Here is a 12,093-nt window from a genome sequence, read left to right as displayed (position 1 = left end):
GCCGAGAGCTCAGTCAGGCGGCGGATTACCTCTTCCATTTGTCCTGGGGAAGAGAGCGTTTCTCCTAGAAGAAGCACAGAGATCGTTACAGCAACCTGGCGTTACAAGTCTGTGTCTCAATTCAACTGTAATGCCCGCATTCTCCACCATATGTCGCGGGGTGAATGAGAACACGGACTCGGTACTGATAGAAAGTGCCCCGGAGGGTGATTTATTGCCCACACACTGATCACACGTGCTCGGAGGAATGGTGCTCGGTGCCCGTCTCAACTCGGTGCTCGTGGGGTGAAGTGCCGTGGTGCAGATCCCTCTCCTGGGGTGCCGTCGGAGTCTGTGGATAAGGAGAAACAAGCATTAATGTCGCCTGGAGCTCCGTTGCAACTCCCCGCTGGTGTCTCTTCTCCTGGCTTTTATGGCCAGCGGGAACGAGCTCCAGGTGCGCCAATCATCACGCACAGGTGTTGTGCTTCTGTGATCAGTGTGGCAGCGGCGTTTCCTGGGCGACGCTGATCTGGAACCGGGATACTCGCCACAATATATATATATATATATATATATATACACACACATTATTCAACTGTTCATTTATACATGTAACATACGAATGATGTATGCCAAGTATGTATTAGTTTTTTATTATGTATTGTATTTTTTTTTAATTATTAATAGAAAGTTCAACAGAGCTTTTGTAACATTCTAAATGTCTTTACTGTCACTTTAAGTGCATCCTTGCTGGATAAAAGTATTAGTTTCTTTCAAATTTCTTTTGAACGGTAGTGTATGCGTCCAGCTGTATTCAAATAACTTATTAATATCTAAACACTTAGTATAACATGTAGGTCAAACAAGTGGATTTCGTGTATGAGTTGACTACGGTAATTTCTTGACTGAATAATATTTTGCTATTTCACACACGTGAGGTTCCAATGTTACAAATAGTCCAATAGGATGTTAGGACTGTTGATTCCGCTCTTGGAAATGGTTAGGAGCCGTTGCGTAAGGACAGAATGACAGAGAACAGCCATCAGGACACTGACCGCAGACAAGGAGTGAGAGCCAACAGAAACAGTCACTTTAAACGGTAAGATTCACTGCACTTGACATTTAGATTTTTTTTTCTTTTTTCACATGAGAACATTTTAATGTATGGTGCTTCATAGTAAAGTCCTAATTTGATTTGGTAATGAGAACGTTTTACAATTTTTAATGATCTTGCAAAAATATGTTTGGTGTCTCTTTGATATGGTTTTGTGTATTTTGACAGTATCTCTGATGTACAGAAGTCCTGGCATTCTGCTGTGTTTTTGAACTGAACAGACATTTTCATTTGCTCTTCTCCATGTTTGTGATGGATGAAGTTCAGATGTAGTTTGTCAGTCTAGAGGTTAATATTCAACTGTTCGTCGCATGACCTTGAAACCTTGCGTTTAGTACATTTACTCTTTATTTACACCTCAATATTTCGATGTTGAAACAAAAGTCCCAAAATTTGATGTAAATACAACCTGCTTTTATTCCTCAGACATGGAATCTGTATCATATGACCGGTTTACCACATCTGAGGCAGAAATTAATCATACGGGCCAAAAGTTATTACATGAATCAGGTGAGAGATTTTTTTTTTCATTTTATGAAAGGAATGTTTGTATATTATTGTTAAAAACTGTTTTGGAGAAAATTTTAACTCAAAATTAAGAATAAATCCCGACACCTTACTACTAAGAAAAACTAACATTTCTAGTAACCAGATAAGGCAGTGAAATACCATAGTAAATCCTTGTTTGTTAAAGGTGGGGGTATGTATTTAAAAAAAAATGCTTTTTCGGGCCGAGTACCAAAACAAACTTGTAACCAATCAGCAGTAAGGGGCGTGTCTACTCATGAAGCAGAGGAGAGAGCGCTCAGTGCACAGGATGGACATTAGCCGAGCCGAGCGACGACAGAAAGATAGAGATGGCGGATATAAAACAAAAGAGGAAAACGTCTGCGGAACAAAAGAAGGCTTAAGGCAATAAGGCAAGAAGTAGGACCCGTGTAAATATCGGATCAGCTTTCCAGCGATGGAGAGAACTCAAGGAGTGAGAAAGCCTGAGATCGGACACCGAGGTTGCTTTGTTTCTTCTCGATAGGTGAGTAACACCGTGTCTGCGCCGCAACAGCTAAAGTCTGTCTAGTACACTGGACGCGACAAAGCGACCGTTGAAAATCATTAGAAATTTGTGTCAATACGTCATTAATAGAACGCAGCAGCAGTTTTCTGTCGGGGATTTGTCGTGTCGCGCCGCGCTGCGCCGCATCCAGTGTAGACAGCATCACTGATTATAATGAGTTCTATAGTATTATAGACGCACCGCTCGCGTCCGGTGTAGACACGGTGCAACATTGGTTTTAATTTGTTTCACAGAACTAATCGTTGCCTGGGTTGCGTACGTATGTGTGGGGCAGAGCTATCAAAATAGGGGCGTGTTTGTTTTGGTGATTTAAAATGTCAACATTGGCCACCAGAAATCACCCCACCTTTAAATGGATTCTGACACTCCATGATAATTCAAAATGCAGTTTCAGTTTGTTCCATTTTCTTACATTTCAACTTATTTCTTCTTTCCTACAGGTAGACAGAACAGAAAGATGTACATACTATATGGCGCTCTTGTCCTTTATGTGTTTATACTGACGCTGGCTGTAGGAATTAAAAGTATGTTGCCTGCATTTTTCTTCCACCCCACTAATTTGTTGATGTCAAATTTAGCAAAACCTGTTGGATCCCACTCGATGCGATTTTTTTACCATAGAGTTTGTTTTTGATTATGATTCTTCAAAGTCTCTCAGGTCAGCCAAGATGTCACTGATCTTAGACTTTCTCTGAAGACCCTTGAGGCCCCCAAAACTCTGCAATTTGGTAAGTAAAGACCACTTTTTCTGTCTTTTGTAAAATAAATTTTTTATGTAGGTGTATCCATATATAAACTGTACTAAAACTACCTGTAATATTAATTTGTCGTCATTTTTCTAATTAATTTATTAATCTTTTCCTCCCAGAAAATGCTCACTTCTCTGAGCATGTGATGCCGGTGCAAGGTGAGGCTCCTCATGACTTGCAGTGAGGTCCAAAGTCTGAGACCACTAGTGAAAATGCTACTAAACTTTCCATTTATATAATTTAATAATAATAAAATATAATTACAAAATATATAATTAGCTTAACAGTTTGAGTAAACAGTTGAATTTAGTTTCTCAGCACTTGAACCTCATGAACTCCACAAGTTTGTGTCAAACCTGATGATCATTTTCTCCAGAATTTGAAATCATCCAAAGAACATCTTGAGTTTGATCAGAGTCACATGATCAGTGTCACAAATGTACTTATTTGATTAGTGACCTAGAAATAGTGCAGAAACATCTTCCTCTTTATTCATGTTACATAAAAAAAAAAAAAGGTTTCCAGGTTTAAATTAAATAATGAATCCCAGATTTTCGATGTGGACTCAGACTTTTGGACCCCATATGTCCTGATCTTTACTGCTTAGCAAATTGTTTATATTGGACTTGGAAACCTGCCTGATTTCAGATTTATTTTTATTATATGTGTTTGTACAGGTCCCTGTCAGGAAGACTGGGTGTTTTATGAAGACTCATGCTACTTTCAGTCTTTAACAAAGAAGAGCTGGCAAATTGCTGAGAAAAACTGTGTGGAGAAAGGATCACACTTAGTGGTTGTCAATGACCTGGCTGAGCTTGTAAGACAGCAACACACTGCATCACAATAATTTGTGGGTGTCTAATTTGAGGTTAAACGTGAGTTTTGTCTCTTTTTAAACCAGGACTTCCTGTCTTCAATCGTGAAGTTGTCTGAGAGCTACTGGATCGGGCTTGTTGAGAAAAAAGAGGGACAATGGAGCTGGGTAGATGGAACAGACTATAGTACTACTGAACAGTAAGAACCCATATAAAATAATGAGAGGAGGTCAATCGGGAAAAACTCCAAGATGTTTAATCTAACTACAGATGTCTGTTTCAGCCACTGGGATGTAGGTCAACCAGATGACTGGGATGTCCGTGTGAATGGTGAGGATTGTGGGCAGCTTCACGCTCGGATAACTGTGGACAGACGGAGGCTGTGGAATGATGCGGACTGTACGCTTTCTTTCCCTTACATCTGTGAGGGCAAACCCAAGAGCCAATGACAAACATCAACTAACCTCCTAAATCACTTACTAAATCACTTCCTTAAGCTGGGCTTTTGTCTCTTTTTCCAATAAAAATATCTAAACTTCCTTAAAACAAGATATAATTATGTGAGAACAAAATTGTAGATAATAGACTTGTCAGAGGATATTCCTTGAATTTGAAGTTGAATTTTTTCCCTAAATTTAAGCACAAAGCAGAACATTTAAGTTAGATTTATGCTTAAAACAAATTACCAATGGGGTAAGACAAAATTAACTTTACTTCAAGATAAAGTCTCTCTTAATATATAAGGACATTTTGCTTCTCAGGTATTAGAAACCAAGACTGAAGAAAATTATTTTTACAGTGTGTACTACATAAAATATTATTTAAAAAATAAATGTTACAGACTAGTATCCATACAGGATTACAACAATTTTGTTTTTAAATACTTTACTTGTTTTAAATACTTTAAGTATGTTTGTTTAATTTATAAGAAGTTATATTACTATTCTGTGTCAATAATTGCATATAAATGTACGTAACCTGCTTTAGCTACAAAAATAATTTTTTGAATCAGTATCTTTGTCTTTTTAAACAAGGTAAAAATTGCAGATAGATAAGACTAATATGACTTATTTTTAAGAGAATATATAAGTTTAAATAATTGACTAATTGTTTTTACTTGTTTAAAACACAAACTGCATGAAACAAGAAGAACTGTTTGCCAGTGGGAAAAAATACATTTAAAAACTTAATTCTGATCAAACTTAATTCTTAATATCTATTAAGATATGTATATAGAATATAGAATTTTAATCACATGAATTTGCATATACTATTAAAGAGTCTGTCTGCTATGAATTAAATATCGGTTGGCATGAACAAAAATAAACTGTTAGATGATATACCATTGCTATCTTTAATGAGACTTGAGGGACAGTCTTAAACCTTTATCAAGTTTCAGTTCATTTGCAGTTTTCACTAGGATAGTGCTCGTGTTCTGGGTTGTAACCCGCTTGTGCAAAGCATTCGGCTGCTTTTCTATCACATTCACAGATGAACATCTCACAGGGCCGATTCTTGTCAGCTGCAAGAAACAAAAGACAACAGTCTAGTCTAAATATGTGCCACAATCCAGATGCAGTTCAGGTCTCAATTACTAACAGAGCTTGTAGATATAGTCTTCTTTAGTACAGTCTGTCCTACTGAGTGTAGCATCTTACCATTGCAGGTGACTTTCATTGCCTCTTTGTCACATGAGAATGAATAGACTTCAGTGTAAGGGTTGTCTAAGATACCCCAGCAGTCTTCATGTTGCCATGAGTCAGAATAACACCGATCATGCACCTCACAGCACCTAGAGGGATAGAGAATGCAGTAGACATGATTCGAAAGTTTGTCGCATTCACCTTTTGATCAATAATTATTATATTTTAGGATATTTGTGTTGCTTGGCTGCTGTGGAAAAACTAAAAATTTAGCTAGCTTCTATGGATAAATTGTTCATTGATACACATTTAATATTCATAATGCACTTAATTAATATTCACATTACTATTGTGCCGAGATTTTTCTGAAACATCTCCTTAAAAAGGTAAGGTTTAAAACTATTTGACTGTAGTAGTATTTATTTTATTTTATTTATTAATTTTTTTTTTTTGTAACGCATGCTGCCTACAAAAATAAATTAATTTGTGCAACATGCAGCTTTGAATATTTATAAACTATGCACTAAACTTCTCAGCTTGAGAAGGCTGAAGTGTGACTGACAAAACGGATTCAAATGATTAATTCAGTGTCTCTATAACCGGTTTAAATCGGACCTGTCCAGTTCATCCACCGGGGTGCCTGAGCCTCCCTTTCCACAGTAGCATCCGTAGTCTGCATAATCCAGTGCAGGCCAGCTATCAGGGATGTTACAGAGGATCATAGCCCTGAACTGCCACAGCGCGCGGTAGTCTAGAGTCGCCAGCACTGTTAAACAGTGATAGTTTATCAGTGCTTCATACTGATTAGCAATCTAATGATGAAATAAAATCAAAATGTTATGTAAACAACTATCTTAATCAACAACTGTTCTGTACTTACCAAACTGTCTAAAAAAGACAAAATGCTTCCGAAGATTTAGAATATAGTACATATGAACCACTTTTAGTTTATAATTACAATTTTGTGCATCCTTTTTGAATCTTGACAGCTTTTGTCATTATATGGAAGGAGTGGCCAGGGTATATTCTTTAGAAGAAATCCACTGTTCAACAAATCTGTTTGACAGATAGTCAGATACAGGTAAGTCACACAGGTTTAAAATGGCATTGATGAAGGATGACAGAGTTTTAAGTTTTGGGTCTACTGTACCATTAAATTGGCTGATTTGTTTCTGACAGACACCATTCATAGTGCACTGCAAACTGCACTATTCAATAGAAGCAGCATACACTATATGTTTATGACCAAAATTAATCTAATAAAATGTTTAATTCACCATCCGTCTCAAGCCTACGATACACAGGGCAACTTTTTGAGCAATGTTGCTGTCAACGGGCAACCAGGTGAGACACAGGGCCCACAGCCGATCTAAAGTATCCAGATAGAAATTTGTTGCCCGTTCTCAATGGGAAAGTGCCCAAGCAACATTGCTCAAAAAAGTTGCCCCGTGTATCATCACCTTTATAAAATATTTTTGAAATGTGTATAGCAGTTTCATATGACTGGTTTGTTTCTGCTTCATCCAGTGATCAGTACACTGGTGAACTTGTAGAGTCCAGGGAGCACGGGATCAGTTGAAACATAACCAGTTTAACCAATCAGGTTTAATGACCAATAATAAAGGAGTATACCTTACAGCATTCTCATAACATATTTTATCTAATAAAATATGTACATGTTTATTAGTTAATAGTTCAATTATTGGACTGACTAATAAATAAATGTTTTTTTTTGCAAATTATATTCAGTATCTCTATATGTTAAACATTTGCTTTGCATACATAATAAAATATAATAAATTAAAACAATAAGCTGGAGTTGAATAGTAGAACACATCTTAAGTATACTCACAGGTGGGCAGACTCACACTCAGGATCACGACAGAGAGGAAGGTGTTCATGGTGAAGACTGAATGAACAGGTATTGGCCAATTATTTATAGGTCTATAACTTATTTATATAACCTTGATGGGCGGGGCACATTGATAAGCTAACTTTGTGAATTATACACGTAACATATGTTAATAAATGCGCATGCATGTACACACACAAGCGGCCAAACATACAGTTGCTGGTATTGTTACAGTTTTGTGCAAGTTGAGTGTATTTACATACACTTATCTATGTTTGTGTGTGTGTGTGTGTGTGTATGTTTTGATCTTTGCTGGGATTGTTACAGTTTTGTGCAAGTTGAGTGTATTTACATGTGTGTGTGTGTGTGTGTGTGTGTGTGTGTGTGTGTATGTTTTGATCTTTGGGAACATCAGCATGTGTTTTCAATTTGCACAGCTGGTACAAGAATTCAGTTTTCTCGAAAAAGCAGAATTTCATAAGGCTTGGAAAAAGTTGCAAAACAGCTGTCAGCACACAAAAGTGTTTTTTTGTTTTGTTTTTTTTAATGACCAAAATGACAGCAAATAACACAATTTCACTTATTACAGGGTATTTTGTTGCTATATAGTGGTGTGAGAGTGACCATGAATGCAGTAAGAGTGATGAGAAAGCTGCTGATGTCTTTGGAAGCTGAGCTGCAAACACTCGAGGATAGATGATTATTGGAGGCGTTATAAGGTGCTTGAGCAAAACACTCCGCTGCAGTCTTGTCACACTGGCAGACGAACATATCATAAAACTAACGACATTATTAACTGTCTTGATATTTACTTTGAAAGCTGATGCTCGCGATTATGGTAAGGGGCGTTACATTTCCGACCCTGCTTGTGGCGCAGTCAGAGCAGACTGCGCTTGTCAAATGAGGGGGCTTTGTTGAAAACGACGTGTTTGAGAGAGGCGGGGCATAGAGGACCTACAATAATGTACAGTATTTGAAAAATAATGTGTTTTTTGAACATTAAAGCATGTCAACATATTCTGTTACACCAAATACACAAAATAATGATCTTTAAAATAGCATCATATGACCCCTTTAATATTAAAGTTTACTAAACTGCAAGTTCATCATTACAAATGTTTAATTACAAATATATTTGAATACATGCCATACAAATTTTAATAGAACTTACCATAAATGCTTGTCAGTACATTCAAAAGTACACATTTTAAAGAATATAGACATAGCCTAATTATTAAATTACATAAAAAATTTACTTACGTCCTACCTAAGTGGCTCAAAAAACATTTATGGTCAACTAATTGCATTTAATATATAAGTTTGAATTTTCTACATTTTCATTTAATTTAAATTGACATGCAATTAGGTGTCTGAAACTTTACATAGTTTGCAGTATATTTTCTGTACTCTTTAAAAATGCTCAGTCTTATATATTTTAGTCTGGTTCCTCATGACTTGCAGTGAGGTCCAAAGTCTGAGACCACTAGTGAAAATGCTACTAATCTTTCCATTTATGTAATTTAATAATAAAAAAATATCATTACAAACTATATAATTAGCTTAACAGTTTGAGTAAACAGCTGAATTTAGTTTCTCAGCACTTGAACCTCATGAACTCCACAAGTTTGTGTCAAACCTGATGATCATTTTCTCCAGAATTTGAAATCATCCAAAGAACATCTTGAGTTTGATCAGAGTCACATGATGAGTGTCACAAATGTACTTATTTGACTAGTGACCTAGAAACAGTGCAGAAACGTCTTCCTCTTTATTCATGTTACATTAAAAAAAAATTGTTTAACATTTAAAAAAAAAAACATAAAACTTTCTGTTTATTTCCAGGTTTAAATTAAATAATGAATCCCAGATTTTCGATGTGGACTCAGACTTTTGGACCCCATATGTCCTGATCTTTACTGCTTAGCAAATTGTTTATATTGGACTTGGAAACCTGCCTGATTTCAGATTTATTTTTATTATATGTGTTTGTACAGGTCCCTGTCAGGAAGACTGGGTGTTTTATGAAGACTCATGCTACTTTCAGCCTTTAACAAAGAAGAGCTGGCAAATTGCTGAGAAAACCTGTGTGGAGAAAGGATCACAATTAGTGGTTGTCAATGACCTGCCTGAGCTTGTAAGACAGCAACACACTGCATCACAATAATTTGTGGGTGTCTAATTTGAGGTTAAACGTGAGTTTTGTCTCTTTTTAAACCAGGACTTCCTGTCTTCAATCGTGAAGTTGTCTGAGAGCTACTGGATCGGGCTTGTTGAGAAAAAAGAGGGACAATGGAGCTGGGTAGATGGAACAGACTATAGTACTACTGAACAGTAAGAACCCATATAAAATAATGAGAGGAGGTCAATCGGGAAAAACTCCAAGATGTTTAATCTAACTACAGATGTCTGTTTCAGCCACTGGGATGTAGGTCAACCAGATGACTGGGATGTCCGTGTGAATGGTGAGGATTGTGGGCAGCTTCACGCTCGGATAACTGTGGACAGACGGAGGCTGTGGAATGATGCGGACTGTACGCTTTCTTTCCCTTACATCTGTGAGGGCAAACCCAAGAGCCAATGACAAACATCAACTAACCTCCTAAATCACTTACTAAATCACTTCCTTAAGCTGGGCTTTTGTCTCTTTTTCCAATAAAAATATCTAAACTTCCTTAAAACAAGATATAATTATTTGAGAACAAAATTGTAGATAATAGACTTGTCAGAGGATATTCCTTGAATTTGAAGTTGAATTGATTTTTATTTTTTTAATTTAAGCACAAAGCAGAACATTTAAGTTAGAGTTATGCTTAAAACAATTAGTAAGACAAAATTAACATTACTTCAAGACAAAGTCTCTCTTAATATTAATTTCTAAGGAAATTTTGCTTCTCAGGTGAAATTATGGACATTTAGATGTTTTTATTAGAAAACAAGACTGAAGAAAATAATTTCTTACAGTGTGCATGTACTACATAAAATATTATTATTTCAAAAATAAATGTGACAGACTAGTATCCATACAGGATTAAAACTATTTTTTTTAAATACTTTATTTTTTTTTTAACACTTTACGTATGTTATATTACGATTCTTTGTCAATAATCGCATATAAATGTACTTAACCTGTTTAAACAACAAAAATATTTTTTGTTGTTTAAAGGTCAAAATTGCAGATAGATAAGAATAATATGACTTATTTTTCAGACAATATATAATAAGTTAAAATAACTGACTAATTGTTTTTACTTGTTTAAAACACAAACTGCATAAAACAAGAAGAACTGTTTGCCAGTGGGAAAAAATACATTTAAAAACTTAATTCTGATCAAACTTAATTCTTAATATCTATTAAGATATGTATATAGAATATAGAATTTTAATCACATGAATTTGCATATACTATTAAAGAGTCTGTCTGCTATGAATTAAATATCGGTTGGCATGAACAAAAATAAACTGTTAGATGATATACCATTGCTATCTTTAATGAGACTTGAGGGACAGTCTTAAACCTTTATCAAGTTTCAGTTCATTTGCAGTTTTCACTAGGATAGTGCTCGTGTTCTGGGTTGTAACCCGCTTGTGCAAAGCATTCGGCTGCTTTTCTATCACATTCACAGATGAACATCTCACAGGGCCGATTCTTGTCAGCTGTGAGAAACAAAAGACAACAGTCTAGTCTAAATATGTGCCACAATCCAGATGCAGTTCAGGTCTCAATTACTAACAGAGCTTGTAGATATAGTCTTCTTTAGTACAGTCTGTCCTACTGAGTGTAGCATCTTACCATTGCAGGTGACTTTCATTGCCTCTTTGTCACATGAGAATGAATAGACTTCAGTGTAAGGGTTGTCTAAGATACCCCAGCAGTCTTCATGTTGCCATGAGTCAGAATAACACCGATCATGCACCTCACAGCACCTAGAGGGATAGAGAATGCAGTAGACATGATTCGAAAGTTTGTCGCATTCACCTTTTGATCAATAATTATTATATTTTAGGATATTTGTGTTGCTTGGCTGCTGTGGAAAAACTAAAAATTTAGCTAGCTTCTATGGATAAATTGTTCATTGAGTAGTAGTAGTAGTAGTAGTAGTAGTAGTAGTAGTAGTAGTAGTAGTAGTAGGAGTAGTAGTAGCAGCAGCAGCAGCAGCAGCAGCAGCAGCAGCTTAATACATGGCTCAAAGCACCTTCTCAAAACAGTTCTGAAGCATGCTTTTTGTTTATGTTTGCTGACAGACACGGACAGTGTTTCCCACAGACTTGCAAATTCAAATTCATTCTCTGCCGGCAGGAGGCGCTGTTGGAGCCGCGATATAGCGGTTTCCCCGGTAACGGCTGTAATCAAATACAAAACCCTAGGAAAGACGAAATGAAACGACGGCAAAGCTTTTCTGAAGACGGTCGGTTCTTTTCAATTATACATTAATATAAAAACACCCGCGCTACATTTTAATTTTGAAACGTGCACTGCTCAGTTTATTCAACAAAGTAGAATCCTTTTGGAAAATCTATTTGTGGCGGTCAGTTTTGATTCTGTGACAGACCGCCACAAATAACTAAATGTATGGGAAACACTGGACACTGCTATAAGTCAAATGTCCATAATTTAAGTGATAACAAAAATAAATAAATAAAAAAGTACTCATATTAGCGGTGAAATGTCGTCCGATTATGTCAAACGTCATATGCTCACTCACTGGATGTCATAACAACAAATGTCATGAAGGAAAAGTTTCAATATCTCGCCTTCGCTTTAATTTCGGACCATCTCCAAAAATCCATTAAAAAACTAAACATATGATTTACAAGTTTAACATGCGTTTATCAAAGTAGGAAATAATTAGTGTTCTTGAAATA

General features: G+C 36.2%; 4 protein-coding genes across 6 annotated transcripts in view; 2 read left to right on the top strand and 2 right to left on the bottom strand.

Annotated features, from left to right (window-relative positions):
* Positions 1 to 963: 963 nt before the first annotated feature.
* On the top strand, positions 964 to 4,281 carry LOC107703143 (C-type lectin domain family 4 member E-like). 3 transcript variants are annotated; one of them, XM_016505674.1, is made up of 9 exons: positions 964 to 1,081; positions 1,281 to 1,384; positions 1,523 to 1,606; positions 2,612 to 2,695; positions 2,822 to 2,899; positions 3,040 to 3,078; positions 3,598 to 3,737; positions 3,822 to 3,934; positions 4,019 to 4,281. In XM_016505674.1, exons 3-9 carry the CDS (start codon positions 1,525 to 1,527, stop codon positions 4,182 to 4,184), a joined length of 702 nt encoding a protein of 233 aa, XP_016361160.1. In that variant the 5' UTR covers positions 964 to 1,081; positions 1,281 to 1,384; positions 1,523 to 1,524; the 3' UTR covers positions 4,185 to 4,281. The 3 variants fall into 3 exon arrangements, with proteins under 3 accessions (XP_016361160.1, XP_016361159.1, XP_016361161.1); XM_016505673.1 differs by having other exon boundaries at positions 1,265 to 1,384; XM_016505675.1 differs by lacking the exon at positions 1,281 to 1,384.
* Positions 4,282 to 4,675: 394 nt separating this feature from the next.
* Positions 4,676 to 7,291, bottom strand: LOC107703142 (phospholipase A2, minor isoenzyme-like). The gene is made up of 4 exons (XM_016505672.1): positions 7,231 to 7,291; positions 5,994 to 6,144; positions 5,394 to 5,527; positions 4,676 to 5,257 (listed from the first exon to the last, which is right to left on the bottom strand). The coding sequence occupies exons 1-4, from the start codon at positions 7,277 to 7,279 to the stop codon at positions 5,136 to 5,138; spliced, it is 456 nt and encodes a 151-aa protein (XP_016361158.1). The 5' UTR covers positions 7,280 to 7,291; the 3' UTR covers positions 4,676 to 5,135.
* A 564-nt stretch (positions 7,292 to 7,855) lies between these two features.
* LOC107703130 (C-type lectin domain family 10 member A-like) lies at positions 7,856 to 9,908 on the top strand. Its single transcript, XM_016505661.1, has 4 exons — positions 7,856 to 7,864; positions 9,155 to 9,364; positions 9,449 to 9,561; positions 9,646 to 9,908. Exons 1-4 carry the CDS (start codon positions 7,856 to 7,858, stop codon positions 9,809 to 9,811), a joined length of 498 nt encoding a protein of 165 aa, XP_016361147.1. The 3' UTR covers positions 9,812 to 9,908.
* Positions 9,909 to 10,532: 624 nt separating this feature from the next.
* LOC107703141 (phospholipase A2, minor isoenzyme-like) overlaps positions 10,533 to 12,093 on the bottom strand; it is a 4,852-nt gene continuing 3,291 nt past the window's right edge. The window contains exons 3-4 of the mRNA XM_016505670.1: positions 11,021 to 11,154; positions 10,533 to 10,884 (exon numbers count right to left, since the gene is read on the bottom strand). Coding sequence (XP_016361156.1) covers positions 10,763 to 10,884; positions 11,021 to 11,154 — 256 coding nt within the window. The 3' untranslated portion in view covers positions 10,533 to 10,762. The remainder of the gene's footprint in view (positions 10,885 to 11,020; positions 11,155 to 12,093) is intronic.

Source organism: Sinocyclocheilus anshuiensis, unplaced genomic scaffold (genome assembly GCF_001515605.1).
Source record: "Sinocyclocheilus anshuiensis isolate Anshui unplaced genomic scaffold, SAMN03320099.WGS_v1.1 scaffold794, whole genome shotgun sequence".
Lineage (NCBI taxonomy): Eukaryota > Metazoa > Chordata > Actinopteri > Cypriniformes > Cyprinidae > Sinocyclocheilus > Sinocyclocheilus anshuiensis.
Note: the sequence above shows the minus strand (reverse complement) of the source record. Positions and strands in the feature narration are given on the sequence as shown.